At 41.2% G+C, this 18891-nt stretch overlaps 3 protein-coding genes across 8 annotated transcripts; 2 read left to right on the forward strand and 1 right to left on the reverse strand.

Annotated features, from left to right (window-relative positions):
* Positions 1-2639: 2639 nt before the first annotated feature.
* Positions 2640-4954, forward strand: ucp1 (uncoupling protein 1). Its single transcript, XM_030059479.1, has 6 exons — positions 2640-2765; positions 3149-3353; positions 3543-3740; positions 3955-4056; positions 4446-4626; positions 4840-4954. The coding sequence occupies exons 1-6, from the start codon at positions 2640-2642 to the stop codon at positions 4952-4954; spliced, it is 927 nt and encodes a 308-aa protein (XP_029915339.1).
* A 519-nt stretch (positions 4955-5473) lies between these two features.
* Positions 5474-11426, reverse strand: elmod2 (ELMO/CED-12 domain containing 2). Of its 6 annotated transcripts, none has more exons than XM_030059466.1 (9): positions 11404-11426; positions 10109-10256; positions 9972-10000; positions 9285-9382; positions 9037-9166; positions 8542-8675; positions 6990-7058; positions 6668-6801; positions 5474-6473 (listed from the first exon to the last, which is right to left on the reverse strand). In XM_030059466.1, exons 2-9 carry the CDS (start codon positions 10251-10253, stop codon positions 6316-6318), a joined length of 897 nt encoding a protein of 298 aa, XP_029915326.1. In that variant the 5' UTR covers positions 10254-10256; positions 11404-11426; the 3' UTR covers positions 5474-6315. The 6 variants fall into 6 exon arrangements, with proteins under 6 accessions (XP_029915326.1, XP_029915319.1, XP_029915293.1 ...); XM_030059459.1 differs by lacking the exon at positions 11404-11426 and adding an exon at positions 11192-11362 and having other exon boundaries at positions 10109-10258; XM_030059433.1 differs by lacking the exon at positions 11404-11426 and adding an exon at positions 11137-11361.
* Positions 11427-13043: 1617 nt separating this feature from the next.
* Positions 13044-18248, forward strand: gprin3b (GPRIN family member 3b). The gene is made up of 2 exons (XM_030055963.1): positions 13044-13169; positions 15460-18248. Exon 2 carries the CDS (start codon positions 15551-15553, stop codon positions 17954-17956), a length of 2406 nt encoding a protein of 801 aa, XP_029911823.1. The 5' UTR covers positions 13044-13169; positions 15460-15550; the 3' UTR covers positions 17957-18248.
* The last annotated feature ends 643 nt before the right edge of the window (positions 18249-18891 follow it).

Raw genomic sequence — 18891 nt, forward strand, 5'->3', positions numbered from 1 at the left:
TCCTCCCAGATGAAACTTTGAACAATTTGAAGCTCACAGAGTTCCAGCGGGAGTTTAGCGTCAAACTAGCACAACTGTGACGTGACGTAAAGACCTCTGTGAAATCACAGTCGGCTGCAGTGCCTCTTTCTCTGTCCCTTTCTCTCTCTCTCTCTCTCTCTCTCTCTCTCTCTCTCTCTCTCTCTCTCTCTCTCTCTCTCTCTCTCTCTCTCTCTCTCTCTCTCTCTCTGTGGGCCAAACACCCTTGGGGTGCGGCCAAGCCTGACCAATCACAGCCCTCTCTCAGAATTGGCTCTGCTGCCAGTTCAACAGGAGTCTATGGGACCGTTCCCTTCCAGACAGATGGCAAAGCTTGTGGTGATTAATCTATCAGAAACAATGTGTGCTAAATAGACCAGGAAGAATTAAGTGTTAGTCATATCTCATTTTAACAAGTCCACTAGGTCCTCGGTCTCACTGCACGCTCCACTTTCCACACATTATATAACACTAACTCATCCTAGTGCCGTCATGAAAGCAAGATGATGGATTCCCCTGTCAAGCTTTGAGTTCGAGCAAATGTGGCTATGACATGGTCTTTCATCTCCTAATTGTAACTGATTGGACTAGTCGCAAGGAAAACAGGATGAGATTGAACACAAATTTTGATGTCATGTTTCATTAGGGCTAAATGAACAGGTTCTGTTCCACAATTACTGCATTATGTAATTGCTGTTACTATATTAAACACTATATTTCTTGTTTATGTATCACCGCCATGATGTATAATGTGTGGGACACTACATCCCTATGAGCAGTAACATATGAATAAAGCACAACAGGAACTTCATTCTTGCACCACAGATCAGCCCTGTTGAGAGGACCGTCTGTTTAGACTCTGGGGCACAAATTTGCATATTAATGGCATAACTAGCAGGACATTAGGTAGCCCAGCATCCCTTGTGGTTTATATTCTAGCAGAGGACACAGCCCTGCAAAGCTTGGGAGCATCAAGAGTCAGCGGGTTCCTTCCTTGCCACAGGATACCTACAAAAAATCAGCAGTGATATAAAAGATGGGCTACAGGAACCCAAGGTCCAAATGTGCCGGGGGGGAGGGGGGGTTATTCTGTGTTTATTCTGTGTTGCACTTTGGATCCAGTTTAATTTTTGGAACCATTTTAATTTTGTTCAACTATCCCAACTATAAACTCTCAGTACCATGACGTCTGTAACGTTTGCGAAGCCTGCCTCCAGGGGTTGATATTTTAGGGAATGGTGTTACGAAATAGGCCTGACACAGTCAAGCTGTTGACAGCCGTGAAGCAAGGCTCTTATCTGCTCCAAAATGAACTTCAGTCACTGGATTACGTCACAACTCTCCTACCTGCTTTATACCCACTGCGTGTGCGTGCGTGTGTGTCTGTGTGTTAAGCCAGCGTCCACTTTTGCAAATATGTGAGAAGTGACGTCTGTCACTTCTCACACACAGCTGTCACATTGTGTAGTTGGTTGAAATCTACCATAAAGAGTACCACAAGATAATGTACCACATAGAGAATGTTATGTGGTTAGTGTTACTTGTTTTACTTGTGTGTGTTTTATTGACGGATAATTTTTTTCCCAGAGAGAAATGAGCACAGATGATACTGCAACACAACTGCAACAGAGATGAAAGGGCAACCAGATGTGAGGTTTGGCTACAAGAAGCGCTCAGGAGGCCGTCATTCAACCAATCAGCTCCAACCACTTTCCCATTGCCCACACACCACCTCTGTCATTGGCTGAGAGCAAAGATAAGCCCTCCATGAATCTGTCTGATGGCGCTCTATTATGACTGCTGTTAAGGGGAGACAGCTGGTATGATGAAGTAAATAATTACTTTAAGTCAGTGCCAAGCACATGACACAAAGGAAACCCACTGGTGTTTCCATAGGCCTAAATATTAACTGAATGTAAATGTGAAAACAGGATCTATACATGTTTATATTTGAAGGTATGGGGGGGAAAACAACAATCAATAAAACCTTATGGACATTTAAAGTGGTCCGAAACATATGCTTAAAAGATAATGAAGTTGCATTCAGGAAAAAAAAGGAAATGTTTTGTGTCCATATTACCATTTATAAAGTGGGGAGGTTAAATAGTTGTTTTTCTTGAAAGTCTCTGTTGTGCGGTGCACTGCAGGGTAAATTGAACATTGACTTTTCTGACAGACAATGGACTTTGATTTGACCCGCGCTCCTGTACACAGTAACGCCTCTCTGAGGATGTCATAAAAAAAAGTCAGCTAGAGATGATATAAATACAGAGGAGAAGAAGCATCTTTCCTCTTTTTCAAGTTGGGCCCTTTATGGATTATAATCTGGCCTATTAAATCCTGCCAGTAACATCAAGCAAGAACCAAAAGGAATTTTAAAATATATACAAACAATGTAAGTGTATGTTTGTTTTATATCTTCATTATCAATCTCAAATCCTTTGATTGTTAAGCAAAAATGGTTGATAAGAGAAACAATTATCCATGCAGATTTATGAAGACTTCACAACAAGTGCTCTGTTAATGTGGTTTTATAAGCTATAACCCAGCAGTGACACATATGACTGTGTACATGTACATGTGCATGTTTGTGCCTACATGTCAACCCAGCAGCAGGAAACATGGTGGGACTTAAACCTTCAGATGTTCCCCCTCCACTGGGGGTGAAGATGGCGAGCGCTGGAGCAGCTGCCTGCATAGCCGACCTTGTCACATTCCCTCTGGACACAGCCAAAGTCAGACTACAGGTATCTGTTCAGTAACACTGACAGAGGAACAGGAAAGCTTTTGGACATTCATCTCCAACACCACACGATCTACTGGCTGATGACAGCGAGTTGATTTTTCTTTGTTTACAGTGACATATCTAACAATGTTTTGTCATGACGCTCTGTCAACACCCTGCCTTGGTAGTGTGCACTGATTAGGTACATTGACTAATCTCAGCGGCACTGTGTAGTTTGACTTTACACTTTTCTCACTACCTTTGACAGTCTGTCATGTCAAATCAGCAGCATTCAGTGACATTTCTGCAGCTGCACCCTGTGTCATTTAGACTAAAAAGGTTTCCCACTTTTGTTCTGTACTTTGTAAAGCTGGTATTAGCCTTCAGTACAATGTGTGACCCCAGATTCAGGGAGAGAAGGCAGTGGAGGCAGCCAAAGACATCCGCTACAGGGGGGTGTTTGGGACAATCAGCACCATGATCCGAACTGAAGGGCCCAGGTCTCTGTATAACGGGCTGGTTGCCGGGCTACAGAGACAGGTGTGCTTTGCATCCATCAGAATTGGCCTCTACGATAACGTCAAAAATTTCTACACTGGTGGCAAGGACAGTAAGTGTTTACAGCATTTACATCCAATGCATAATAGCCTTCCCACCACACAAATACCTAGGAGTTTTAAACTGAGAATTAAAAGGACAGAGTCGGTATTTTCTCAAGTTTTTTGGATATAACATCATTAAAGGATCGACACCCAGACAGATGTTCACCAGTGCCTGTCCCCCCTGCCCCCTTCTCCAGACCCAGGTGTACTTATCCGTATCCTGGCTGGCTGCACCACGGGAGCCATGGCTGTGTCCTTCGCTCAACCCACTGATGTAGTCAAGGTTCGCTTCCAGGCCCAGATGAACCTGGATGGGGTGGCTCGTCGCTACAGTGGCACCATGCAGGCCTACAAACACATCTTCCAAAACGAGGGTTTACGTGGGCTCTGGAAAGGTGCAGTATCTCTTAGGCTCTGGTTAGTAAGGAAGTTATTCTAACAGGTATTAAAAGCCATGTAAACAAAACATTTGCTCACGTTATACATGGCATCGACGGTAAATTTAAATTTTTACAGGACAAATGCTGTTGAGATGCTAACTGGGGACAATATAAAGGCTTCAGAGGCATTATTATAGTAACATTATTATTATGACCATCACTTCTCCAGGCACACTGCCCAACATCACAAGAAACGCGCTGGTCAACTGCACAGAGTTGGTTACCTACGACCTTATCAAAGAAGCCATCCTCAGACATAACCTGATGTCGGGTGAGTGCAAGCGTGCCTAAGCTAACAAATACACACACACACACACACACACACACACACACACACACACACACACACACACACGCACACACACACACAATCCCAACAAGTGAGACAGCTGATTGGGCAGAATTCCACACACCCTCTCGCCCCTTTGACTCTTGTATCCACCATACAGCTGATAACAGAATACATGCTGGCACAGTACATAGTGTATTTTCTCTGCAGAGAGCTGTAAATAGTTAATATCACATTTATCTCAATGATTCATACTGCCCCTTTCACGATTACATAACCTGGTGTGATATGGTTTTATAAACGTCTGAGCCAAGAGGTCTCAGAGTTATCATACTAAGTGTGAGTTACAATTTCTTTAATCTTTCCCTTAGACAATCTACCTTGCCACTTTGTATCTGCGTTTGGTGCCGGCTTCGTCACCACAGTGATTGCCTCCCCAGTGGACGTGGTGAAGACTCGGTACATGAACTCACCACCCGGCCAGTACAAGAGCGCTATCAACTGCGCCTGGACCATGTTGACCAAAGAGGGGCCAACAGCTTTTTACAAAGGGTGAGCTCTTTCTGTTTTTTGTCTGTCCTCTGCACACATTCACAGGCTCTCACTCATAAAAAAAGGCTTGATAAGCGGTTTATTCATGTAAAAACATAGCAAAGTTTTAGGGGTATTTGTAACTGAGGTTACTACATTACAAGTTTTTTTTTCTGCCCGTTGCTCACCAGGTCGTTAACCTCTAACCAATTTCTTCCTTATTGCTACTTACAGATTTGCGCCATCATTTCTGAGGCTGGGATCTTGGAATGTAGTGATGTTTGTGTCATTTGAGCAAATCAAGAGGGCCATGATGGTCACCAAGAAGAGGATTGAGGCCACCAATTAAAAACTGACCGGAGAACCTGAGCCACATTAGGCTGGGGTCTCGATACAGAAACATTGTGAATATCAGTTCATTATGATTTCGGTTTTGTTCAACAGTATTTGTGTCCTGTGGCAAGAAAAAAAGCAAATCCTTTGTTCAAAAAGGAAAGATGGACAGTCTAATTTATAAGTGCCTATATGCTGAATTAATAATATATTAAATGGATTTCCCTTTTTATATTTATGAAGTCTTACATAGAGCCCTTTTGAAATATTTTGGGAGTTAATGATTGAACAGTTTAGTTTGCACTGTGTAATTCCTAATTGGACAATCCAAAGTTTCAAGGTCGCTTGAGTAAGCGCACAATACAGTGGCAATAGCTGAATAATACTGGTGCCCGAACCAAAATGTTTAACAGCCTATTCCTGTAAATCCTAATATATTTGACGTGTTTTACACATAAACTATGTGTTCTTAGTTTTTATTAGGCAATATCCTCTCTCTCTCCCTCTTGCTTCCTCACTCAAACACAAAAACACATAAAAGCGTCAGAATGTCTATTTTTCAACTTTGAGCAATCTATGTTCATTTTTACAAATCTTACTCAAAAGCAAACAACAGCATAAAACAACAGGCAAATAAAATGTAAAATCAGTCTTGGATCACATACAAATGTGTGAAATGGGTAAAAAGACAACCATTATGATTTCCACATCACCTAGAATACAGATGGCATTAATGGTATCAGTTGAAACACATTAAAACATGCACAAAGTTTACAAAAACGGCAACACAATGGAACGTCAAAAACGCAAATTATTCATTACTTCACTCACGTATAGCCTTGAACTCGGGACAAAAATATTAAATTCCTGAGCAGGACAATTGTGAGAGTAGGCATTTTATATAAATACACACGACACAGCTCAAAACATTGTAGTTGACATGTTATTATTCAGTTTATAGCTGTCTTTAAATTGCAACAATTTGGTTGCCTGCTTGTTGAAAAGTGCACAAATCCTTACAAAAAAACACTACAGCACCCTAATCATTACAATCCTCTGCAACGGCTCTCATTTCCCCTTTATTTAGCACAGTTAGTAACAGGAATGCTCATTATTTCTGAGGTATAGGATGGTACATTTGTGCTCTAATGTAAAGCCCCTAACTACAGTATCACTGTAATGCTAAAAGATGACCCAACTGGATTGCAAAAACAAATGATGGAGGGTTTTATCTATTTGAGGAATACTTGAGAGGTCTGAACAGCTCCAGGTTGCTTGGTCGGTGATGTTAGCATTTCGGCAGCCTTCTTGGCTGCTCACACGCGGTGAAACGAGGTCAGGGGCTACAGAGAAGTCAGAGGTTATTCCTGGATAAACTCAGTTTTTAGGGTGGACGGTCAATGTCAAGGACACGTTGGGATCCTGTAGCTGTGCTTTGACTTGGCTGTGGAACTTCTCCCTGTAGTGATTGAACTGCATGATGCTCTCTGGTTCCTCTGCCACCCAGAATTTATCAAATTCATATGCCAGATAGCCTACAGGGAATAAACATGAAGGTTTCAGGATTCATTTCTTAAGCACAAGCCAACCAGATTTCACCTTCTCCTATACAACAGGAACTCCTTGTGTTTTATGTTTGTCCTATGAGGAAATAAAACATTTTCCATAGCCCTATAAATCTACAGAATCAAAGGTTCTGTATATAATTAAGCATGATAGGTCTGCTTACAGTAAAGCTGATGAAAGTGCTGGAGCTCAGGCTTCCCAAGTATTGTGTTGTAGAAATGGGGTTTCAAAGCGCCACTCTTCAAAAGGCTGTAGGCCATCTCTGTCAAGTTGATCCCAACTATGGCGTATGAATACCTGAAATACAAAGTGCAAGGGTCAAAATCAGTACCAAGAATGACATGTACCTATGTAGTGTACATGTACCACGACAACTCTGGACGGAATATCTGATCCTACTCGTCTGAGGTAATTTATATAATGAAAACCAAATATTTGACACAAAATACTGAAAAAAGTGCTGATGTCATTTGTTTGTCTCCTACCCTAGTTTGGGATGGTTTGCATGAAACAACACCTGACGGGCTGCATCTGTGTAGTTTTCACTGAAAAACCTGAAACAAAGTGCAAACATTGCATTAAAATTGTTATTCACTTTTAAAAAGAAACACATGCTTTACGTAAATATATCATAAAGTAACAACTGCATTTGTCAGTGTTAATGTGCACTGGCAATGAATGTTCATGATACATTAAAGGTGGTAATGTTACTACTGCAACTCATTTAACAATATGATAGTAGGGATGTAGGGATGGGATTTGAGAACCGGTTCTCAGTGGTCTGAATCCTCGGACTCGTTTGCTGAAGTGCTTAACGATTCCACTATCGAGTCCGCTGTGCATGCGCTATGACATCATACGCATGCTGCGTTGCTGTAAAGTTAGCATGGAGTTGAGGCAGAGGCATTCAAAAGTTTGGTCATACTTCACTCAGAAAGACGACAACAGAGCCACTTGCAACGCTTGCAAAACTTCTACTTCGACAAAGGGAGGAAGTACTAGCAGCACGCAGAAACATTTGTCCACACATCATGAAATTACTTTGCAGGAATGTCACATTTTCGATACGCTCCGGAGTGACGCTAACGTTAATGAATCTCAACCAAGCAGCAACCAAGGAGCACAGCAGGAGCGCAGCTAAAGCTTTTTATTTTATTTTATTTTATTTATACATACTGTATACGCTGTAGGGCTGGGTATCAATACTCAATACCTTTTAAGCTATTGACTGAAATAACCCGGTACCAGGTAGTATCAGAACTTCTCCAGTCAAATGCTACTTGCATCTGATACTTCTGTACCCAGATTGAGAAAAAAATGACTATGTTTTTTACAGTTTTGTATTTAATAAATATTATATCAGTTATTTAATAAATATTTCAATAATTTGAACACTCAAATGTAGTTGTGTCATTTGGATGGAGAGGAGTGGTGGCATTTTAACTACACAATGATATAAAAGACAGTTAATACAAATAAACCCATCTGTACTTTTTTTTCTTCCCCTTGCCCAGTGAGATTTGATAAGAGAATTGTTAAAGAATCAAATCAATAAGCAGATTCAATCATGGATTTGGAATCCCTAAAATCTTATCAAATCCCATCCCTAACCATCAGTACCCCCATTTAAAAATGTCTCAGCTCTAAGTTAAATGAGTCACATTTTAGAATTAATTTGGTACTGTGTTGGCCTCAACAAAACAATTACAGCAACACACACAACAAACACACACAGTGTCACAGATGCGAGGCATTGCTCTGTCTGCACCAATGTTCTGCGAGGGTTTATGTGCAGGCTAAAACTTCACTTTTTTGGCATAAAAAATTTAAAAGAAAAGTTTGTATTGACATTTCTAATGACGTATATGTTGACACTGCTATTCAAATTAACTGCAAATAAATATCGACCGCTTGATTACTAATAATCAGTATCAGTATTAGCCCTGAAAATCAATATCAGGCGATTCTAAATGGAAAGTTCTGTTATTATCTGGTCTTTGATTTGTCTCTTATGTTCTTCATTTTGGGACAACTCACACGAGATTGATCAGGCCCAACAAGCCCATTCCTCTGAAGTCAGTCTTTGGGTCGTCTCCTTGGAATCCAATGTCTCCCCACTGTTTGGTTACCCTCGACTCCAGTTTCACTGTCGGCATCAAAAGGTCCCATAGCTGAAGGTACAAAATTAGCTAATTATTTTCATCGACACTTTACTGAAGATAGGAAGGTGCAGGTAAGATGACTGATAATTTGATCTGAAGTGGTACATAACATTTTTGGTTCACAATCAATGTTTGATTCAACACCAAATCATACGTGTCTATTGTACTCCTTACATGGATGTCTTCAAGCCAAATATGCTTCCTTCAACTGACAAAAAATAAAGGTGTTGTTTCTCTTGATGTAACATAAACATCATTCTGTGTCTACCACACACCAAAACAAAATGTTGTCTTGGCGCAACACCAAAATAAAAAAAAATTCTTAATGTTGCATTTAATAATTTAAGGATCCAGAATTAAGTTCATATACCTTCAAAAGCATGGTCTCATGCTCTAATTTCTCTGAGTCAAAGACTTCCTTTCTCAAGTCCTCCACAGATGCATACAGGCTTTTGTATCCTGTTATCTGAAAAAGACATAGCTGTAGACTTTCCTTGAACCTAGAAAAGTTGGGAGATTTAACAAATAATTAACACAAACCATTCAAAATCAAACTCAAGTGATAATGACTTGTTATTAAAGAACCAGAAGTTATAAGCATCTTTAAGATAACTTTACCTGGGATCTTTCTGGGCTTTGACGTTCTTTTCCTGCATGATTTGGTCCACACATTGTTCCAAATCATCGCTGCTGGCTTGTAAAGCATTTCGTAAAACCTGCAGAGAAAGAAAGTGAAACAGGAGAGATGAAGTGAAGGAAAACAAAGGGCAGTCAGAGTAAACAAAGAGGGAGATGAAGAACTACTTAGTCTTCACTAGCTACTAGGGGAAAAAAATGCTGATTGATGTTTATTACAATCTATGCTGTCAGATGAAAGGGCAAGTCAAAGTCAGTCTCAAAAATGCTGAAAAGGACAACCATGTACTTTTCTCACTGAATGAACTGTGGATTAGAAAGTGCTTACCTAGTAATAATCTTAAATAATAAGTGGAGTCATCAATTTATCGAAGATACGGTGAAAGATAAAGCCTGGCTGATTAAGTTCAAAGGATAGGCCTTACAGTGGAGTTCAGACAGTGAACAGGTCTATCTCATTAGTAATAAAGGTAACAAGCGTTTCCTTTATATGAATCAAGGTTCTTTATATAATGCTGCCAATATCCAGTTTAGGAACCATTTTCAAACAGGAACACCCACTGTAGCTCTTCTTGTATTTGGTGTAGGACTGAAACTGTGCCTCTGAACCAAAAGTATTCCTACAATTAGTGTGCACATCTACAGGAAACACTGGTAATGGTTTCTTACCTTGTTTTTTGACGACTGGAGAGAGTACTCTAGGATGGGAAAAAAACAGGCAGATGAATACATATTGCAAAAACAACAGGGACAAGATAATGGTACTGGTAAGCAGCAGATTTAGGCCAGATTTAAGATGACTTCACCTGCTTTTGTCGTCCTTGTAGCCCCTGGTTTGTAGCCTGAGCATATCCTCTGCAGCTCACATTTCCCAGTCACTTGCCTGATGAACCACTTCAGCCAGTATCGGAAGAAGGATGCGTAGAAATACTGCCAAATGTATCCCAGCATTTTCTACAATGTGTACAATAAGGAGACGTTATTTATTCAGTGGAATTCAAGTAGGAAGCCTCCAAGTGCAAAACAAAACAGGCTGGCTAGCACCTCTCCTGGCCAGTTTTGCAGCTGTAAAGAAATATTCTGGCTAACTATCCATCAGCAAAATGCGTGGGAATGAATGAACTGTTCAGTGTATTCATGATATACCCAGTTAGCTCGCCAGTCCATGAGGGCAAAGCACTACGAATATGCTCCTGTTTTACATCCTCATCTGCCATAACCATGCTGAACAAGACTTATCATAATCAACCCACTGGCAACAGCCGAGAGACATACTCCAGTACTCCTTAATGCTGACACTGACAATGGCCACAATCCAAGACAATGGAAATGACTCACTGAATGAGAAAACTGATCTGGTATTATCACCAAAATATATTCAAGGATAGCCAGCAACCTTATTAGCTGAATAGTGAATTCAGCGTTATCAAGAAAAACGTGGCGAATTCAGGCTGTGGCTAGCGAGAGGTTTTGAGGTTACAACAGCAGGTATTAAATAGCATTAATGCTAACTTCAGACAAAAGTGATCACCACAGAAATCGCCAGCTAACAGCTAGTTCAGCAGGGTTACCACGTTAAGTAAGCAAGCAGACTGCCTGGCCACATATACACAAACATAAACTAGCTAGGGTAAACCACCTCTGGCGATTTTTTACACCATTAAGCCAAGCACTAACTCGGACGACAAGTTAACAAACACAGACAACAGGTTGTCATTATTCACTAGCCACGCTTGCTAGTGACGTGACTAACTAACGTCAGATCGCCACCGACAGTTTATATCTCCAAATATTGACCACAAGCAAGCAGTCGAGGTGAATATGTGATGACCACCTTCTCTGGGAGGAGACAGGGTGACCAGAAATGGAAAATATAGTTGAAGTTAACCTAGCTAGCCACCACGGTGTTGCTATGTTCGCAGCGTCTCTGTTGACAACAGCCACTCTCTCACTCTGGTTGGGCTGCGTTCAGGAGCGCGTCTGCTTTGCAACGGTTAGTAATGTTCATAAAAGCCATTAACCGTACATATAGAGGGATTTCGTCGGACTGAACATATAACCTCATCTAGAGACTTGCACAAACTGTGTTATTATTGATTACAATTTTCTATGTCCTGCCAGGAGAGCTGGTTGTCCCCTTGAAGCAGTTATGTTTAAGTGTTGTCGCTTGGTTGAACATAGCCCAGGCCAGCCTTCAAATGTTGCTGCAGCGCTACCCGGTGGTGAAAAAATAGGAAGGGTATTTTCTTTTCAGCTGGGGTTTAGGAGACAACCTTTGGTGAAAATTACGTATTTGATGCAGCTACAATACAGGCCTAAGTCGTCAGCGGAGTGATTCAAAACGTGAAATCTGACCTAAAAAAAAAAAAAAAAAACATGAGCAAAAATCTTTGTTGCCATTAGAGCTCTGCCGTCTGGGGATGAGCAAGGCTGTTTGCTTTTCCAAAGTAAACCACAAGATGATGCCAGATTCACACTATAACTGTACCAAAACTCATGTGGAGTGATGGATTGTATACACTGAATAATGTCAGAGAGAGAGAGAGAGAGAGAGAGAGAGAGAGAGAGAGAGAGAGAGAGAGAGAGAGAGAGAGAGAGAGAGTTATCTTTATTTTATCTTTATCGTTATACAGGCTATTGTACCTTCTCACGGTCATAAAGTTGCACACAGGCTTTCTAAAACCAAAGGCTGTGCTATCAACAACACACACTGCTCACCAGTGAAGCACTCGGCAGTAATTAAGGCTCTGTGCAGCCGGGAAGAGAAGACAGGGTCTGGCTTCTCACCTAATCATTCCCCCTGGGCCCCTAGGAGCACAAGGTCCTACTCACACAATTACTGCATTCATAAAGAAGCTCCTGTATCCGAGCAAAAATTGGAAACCAAATACAAAAAGTAACCATTTACATTATAATAACCGTCTCAGAGCTTAATGCAGTGGCATTCTAGGAAATATAGATAGGCTATTTACAGCCTATAATGTTGAATCTCCATAATTAAATCGACCAGAACTAGGCCTACACGGATATAAATTTTGACACAGGGAGACCAAGGGAGAAAGGAAAATAAATCAAAAATGATTTCCGTTTTTTACCGACTGTGTCAGACATCAGATAAAGCTCTGGGTACTGTGCACTATAAGCTGCATCAATGAGACAGCATTTAGAAAAATGGGGTAAATATCACAGCACAACTATACGATAGCCTACATAATATCCCGTAAGAATGCCGTGATAATAATATATGATGTCATTTTGGTTAGGACTTTGGCTGTAGCTATTCATAAATGATCAGTAAAAGCTATAATCATGATCAATCAGTGATCAGTCAAATAGGCTACAAGAAGTGACTTGGGAACACGGCGATTGTTTAAAACCTAAGAAGCCCAGCCTCTAGTCTCTTTTAGGCTATAGTGTCTCATTCATTCATTTATTTGGTTTCTGCAAAACGCAATTCAAGAGCACAGAAAAAAAAGACAGCATGGAAGGCAAAAGACAGATTCTTTTGCCCCAGACAACATATTTACTCATTCATGTTTTTTTTTGTTTTTTGTTTTTTTTTTAATTCATTATTTTTTTGCGTGAAGAAATTCCGACGAGGATTTCAGCGACGGCTCGGTCGGACCCCAGTGACTCATAGCGCACAATCACAGTCAGGGAGCTTGAATTTTGCGCTTTGCTGCTGGGAATCAATATCTCTGTTTAATAAGACCCATATTCCGATAGAAGGCGTGGCTTGACGTCGCCGACACTGGGTTCATTTTCCATATTCATTTGTAGGGTTTAGCCTCATCTCACTGAAACGGTACCCAAACCATCTCAGCCATTTAACCTAAATGACATGCACGGGAGGTAGCGTCTCTCAAGGTAAGCCGTTCCCCCGTTTCATTTGACAGTCATTCCGTTCGTGTCAGGTGTTGAATTCATCCGCAAGGTCAAATCAAATGTTCAAATACCGGTGGTCTCTGCAATTGTGAGGGACAGACAGAGAGGCAAATGCAGGCTATGGTACAGACTAACCCAGCTCTTAATTGATATGGATAGGTCGTCTGCATCACTTTCCTGTGTGTTATGTTTTTTTCCTTTTGCATGAATTCATATTCCGCATGCACTCCGACCACGGGTCACGTTATTTCTAAACTGATGCAGGCTGCCCTGTAATTAGGGCGTCTAATTGTTGAATTGCTAATTACAGTCCGAAGATGCTTTCCATAAATGTTTGCACTCTCACAAGAGAAATTCTGATAAAATGACTGAGGGCATAAACAATTGGGTTACATCTGTCCATTTGCTAAAACTGGCCCATTTCAGTTTTTATTCAAGTCACAACTCCATTGTTAGGCTCTCAAATCAACGCATTTTTCATGAAAAGGGAAATGGTCCAAAGTCCCGTAAGAAACAGATTATTATGGTGCAAATAAGAGCCAGAGGAACGATGATCCCCATCTCTTCGCTGATTTGAATAATCCAGAAAGAAATATTACAGAGATGATCTGGCCAGTGCCAAGCCTGTTCTATTTATTGCTGTCACTTCCCCAGAAGCAGCAGTCTGGAGATTCTTGATGATGCTTTTTTTTTTTTTTTTTATTGTGAGCAAAGGGAATACCTCAAAAGATAAGCTTGACTTTTAGAGTGGATTAGTTTGATTTAGATGAATTGCACATTTTGTGGGATGGAGCTGAGGTGCTCATCCATAGGGACAATAGAATGGAAATGGATAATTGTTCTCTGTACAAAACTAAACTACCAATGGGTGTAGGCCTGCCTCTTGTTCATGTGTAGATTGTTACGAATGATTAAAGTCTTTGTGGTGCGGCCATTCATTTGTCTCACTCTGAAGGACCAGATATTGTCTGCCACAATCATGGCTGCTGACAGATTACTTGGAAAAAAGATGTTTTTACACCTTTAGGGGGCAGATGAGATTTTCACTAGGATGGAATAACTTGTGAGGCCTAGGATGAAGAGATTGGTGAGATTTTAGGTCACTGCTTATATTTTTTTCTCCACTAAAAGTCTCATGGCAGTGGGAAAGTAAATACTAATGAGTAAGCATGATTGCTTTCAAGGGACAACTCCAATTTGTTATGCATTTTGAAATGAAATTTAAATGGTATTACCTTAGGAAAATACAATGAATTTTTAAAAAGCACAATCTTGATGATAGTATCCTATTGCATTGTTCCTCTATAATTGTGCTATGCAAGAATCTGTCAGTGACATGCTATTTTAAGTTACAACAGTGGTAGCAGTTGAATTAGGTGTGGCATCCCCTCTGACACTCACTATTTTAGATATTCAGTCATCTTAATAGAATCATTAAAAACAACAACAACTGCAAACACAGAGACAGGGGAATTTGCACCACAATAAACTTATTGGACACATGATTCAATTCTGTTAAATGGAGGCTTTCACCTCCTGGGTTTAATAAAAATGATTATTTGTCTGTCTGCAACTTGAACCAAAGTCAAACTCTTCTTTTTGTAGTTTGATGAAGAATCTGTTAACTTTGTTTTTGCTTGTGTCATGAGTAACTATTTTAACGACTCATCACTTTAGCATTTTCTGCTGTGGTCGTTATTCCTTTTCCCCTCATTAGCATGACTAGACCAAGTGGTTTTAAATAAGTTTAAAACTTCCAACATACACAGGGACATAATAACAAAATACATTCTGAATCCAAAGATGACAGACAGCTTTACAGCTCAGAACTATTTTAATTCAGAATTGCCATGAGTTAAATGTGATTTGGACATACAACACTGTGGTTGTAATGAATTAATTTGATCATTGTAACTGGACTCACAAATCGTCTTAACTTTTATGGGAAGCTGTGATGAAATTTGTCCAAGTTTTGATCATTGATTGTTCCTGAGCTTTGTTCTTTATTCTAATGAGCACCATCTGAATGCATGTTTATCACTGTTCAAAGTTATGGTCTGGGGAGCAAGATGCAGTTAACATAACAGCCATGAAGTCCCATATCTGAGAGTTTAGTCTGATTATTTTTGCCACTGCTTGTCCGTTTCTACAACATGAAGAGCAGTGACACATTTTTAAATGCATATTATTAATGAGCTGTTAGATGTAGATGAAGAGACACACACTCACTTTTTTTTTTAAACTGAGACTATTTTTTATTTTCCTCCTTTAGGGAATTGCACAGAGTGACTGATAGCATATCGTACACCTGTTTTCAACTTTGGATTACAACTGTATTTAAAGACTAAAGCACTGAATCCAGCATGGGAACTAACCCAAAAAGGACAGTGACAGTCCAGATGGTGCCTCAGCTGGCTGTGGCGGACACGCTGGGTAATAAGGAATCTAATGCCAACTGGACTAAAGAACCTGCCCTAAACCTCTCTCACGTTTGTCCAAATCCCACCCTCACCCCCTCAGACCACAAACAGGATAACGTATCTCTGACTACTACTCCTACTAATACTGCCCCAGATACGCAAACAGCATCAAAGGGAGGCGAACAAGTTAGGGGTGTTGTGTCAGACATGCCAAAAACAGTGAGTGAAAACCAGGAAAAAACGGGGCTTGTGATTGGTGGAGACCAACAGATGCCAGACCGGTCCCTGACAGGTCAGGATGTGAGTGAGGCAGGAGAGCGGCAGAGGGATGGTAATGCTAATTTGAGAATGCTAAACTTGGCTGAGGAGAAGAATTTCTGTAAGGCTGGTGTGTTGTCTGCTGTTACAGCAACAAAGGTTGACATACAGACAAATGACTGCAGAGTAAAAGGGCCTAGTGCACCACAGGAGGGCTGTGCAGAGCCTGTGGTGCAGGGCAGTGGAACATCCTCAGCTAAAGTGTCATCTCTAGGGGACAGTGCTAAACATGTCTCCCCAAATAATCAAAAGCTTAACAATGTATGTGAATCAAAACATACAGCATCTGAAGTGCTGGCACTCCAACATGGCAGCACAGAGGGTATGTTAGCTGACACAAACAAGGACACTACTATGCCGTCGCAATCTAAAGAGCCTGATCATAAAAACAGCCACTCGCATAGCCCAGATACCAGACCTGCTCAATCACAATACCCCTTGCAGGACTCAAAAGCTTTCCCTCTTGAGACATTACCACCAACCCCTCTTCAAAGGGAATACAAAATGCAAGAGAAACCCATTGCTAAACAGAGTGTGGAAACTACAGCTCTTCTCAGTGCTACGTCTCCACCTAAGAGCCAGGATGATACCAGGCTTACAAGCAAGAATTCAAGTTCCACACATCCAGAGAAGGATTTGCAACCAGTAGAGAATACACAAATCTGCTTAGATAAACATCAGCCAGCCTCTTTACAGAAGGACTCCTGCACACTGCCCCAGGCTGTACAAATCATCCCAGCCTATGGGCAGGTGGCTGAGGAAGCCAGCCAGACTGACACGCCTGTCTTAGGGGAGCAGCAGCAGCAACAGAAGCTTCATTGCAAGCTCTATAGGGAGGTCTCCACCATGACCTCCTCCCCGTCATCCACTCCAGCCAAGTTGTCTCAAGATGTGGAGGTTCAGGCAGTAGCTAACACATGTAGTAAGGCTGTGTCCACCAGTCCTAGTCTACTGCCTTTCACCATGTCTCGCAAGCCAAGCACAGGCACTGTTCCCAGGGAGGAGACCCAGAGTCTGGCAGTGGTTTACCAGGGCGACAGTGGTCTGGGCCTCCATCAGATAGTGCCATCCCAGATTCACGTGGGATCGCTACCCGGCTCTGTTGATCCCAGGGCAGAGAGACTCACCCTAGAAGCAGGGTTATGCTCCAACCAAAATGCTGGCGTGGTTCTCCACACAGAGGCTATGTCCCTGCAGCATGATGCAAGGCTAGGGGCCAAGCCTAAAGACCCTAGCTCAGCTCTATGCAATATTCAGAGAGGCCCTCTACCTCTGCAGCCAGTTTATCAAATCAACATCGAATCCAGCACACAGAAGGAACAATTAGTGAGTGTGAACCACCACCAAGATGAGACAGATGGCTCCCAGGGTAAACCTGTGGCTGGGAAGCCTGCAGCCAAAACGACTACTGTTAAAACTCTCTCTTCCCAATCAGAATCTGCCTCAGAGATAGCAAGCATCACTAAGTCCAAATCTGCTGACAGTAACAACTCTGCTGCACTGTCTCAGGCTGCTGTTACAACCAAGCATAACCAGGCTCTGCCAACATCAACACCAGCAGCAACACACACCACAGCAAAGTTGGAGTCAGCTACAAACAAACCTGACAGCTCCAAAGAAGAGACTAAAGCCTCTGCGAAAGCATTGACAAAGGAGACTAAGACGGGCACCAAGAAGCTGGAACCAGAGAGAAATGCTGAGGAAGAGGATGAGTCTGAGAAGCAGAAAGGAAAGAGCGTCCATGATGTGGTGTGGGATGAGCAAGGGATGACTTGGGAGGTGTACGGTGCCTCTGTGGACCCAGAATCCCTCGGCTTTGCCATTCAGAGCCATTTGCAGTGTAAAATCAAGGAACAAGAGAGGAAACTCATTGTCCAGACCTCTATCCGGAAGTCTATCTCCGCTGTCGACTCACCACAACATGGCAGAAAGAACAAAAGAAGGCAGCAGAACATTTTCAGGTCAATGCTGCAAAATGTCAGGCGGCCCAACTGCTGTGTGCGCCCCCCTCCCTCCTCCGTTCTGGAGTAATGAAGTACCGAGGTAGCCAATGTCATATCCCTTCCTTTTCCTAGAGGTCAAAATGTTTGTCCTCTCCTTGTGATGATTCCAGTGCCAAGTGCAACATTAACAGGACAGCTATCCCTGTAAGCATATTGGAATGTTGTAGTATACAGAGTCACTCATTTGTGATGTTTGTGAACAAAGAAAGCAGACAAATGTAGGAAATAGATACATAAAATGAACAACTTAAGACTTATTTTCTAGAAATAGATAACACTATAAAAAAAAAAAAAACTGTCAGTATTTAAGATGACTATGGCAATAATAGTGAAATGCATGCATATTAGTTCCTGTGGCAGTCATATGACCACAGTGAAGACCACACCTACATAGTACATGGCACTGATCATGGGGTATACATATTATTCACTGACAGCATATTACCTTTTCCAAGATATTTGTGAAATTATATTAAGTCTATGTCTTATTGCATTTGGTGCATTTGGTATATGTTTATGAGGTGTTGGGGCCCTATATTTATAAGATTGCTATATTATTTTCTTGCAGATTTATTTTCAGTGGGTTATTTTTGATTTTTGTTTTGATCAAGAAAACTTTGCTGCACTGATTTATTTATGTTGTGCAAAAAGGGACTGTATAAATATAAGTACTCTGTTTAATCTCTGTTCTCTTGGTTTTCTATTAAAACAACAGCAAAAACAAAAAAATACAGTTGAGCTTTACACAGTGTTTTTTTTTCCCTGTCATATTGGCAGTGACATCAAGCAGGCATATTGTCACAGATCTAATGATCTCCAAAGCTGCTTAAGAATGATTTCCAAGTTTATTTCTAGACCAAAAAGAACAGTGCTTTACACAAATTAAATGGCATAAAAAAAGATAATAAAACAAGGTTATTAAATTGAGCACATCACTCCAAGAATGAGTGTGTGTGTGTGTGT

Source organism: Myripristis murdjan, chromosome 1 (assembly GCF_902150065.1).
Source record: "Myripristis murdjan chromosome 1, fMyrMur1.1, whole genome shotgun sequence".
Taxonomy (NCBI): Eukaryota; Metazoa; Chordata; class Actinopteri; order Holocentriformes; family Holocentridae; genus Myripristis; species Myripristis murdjan.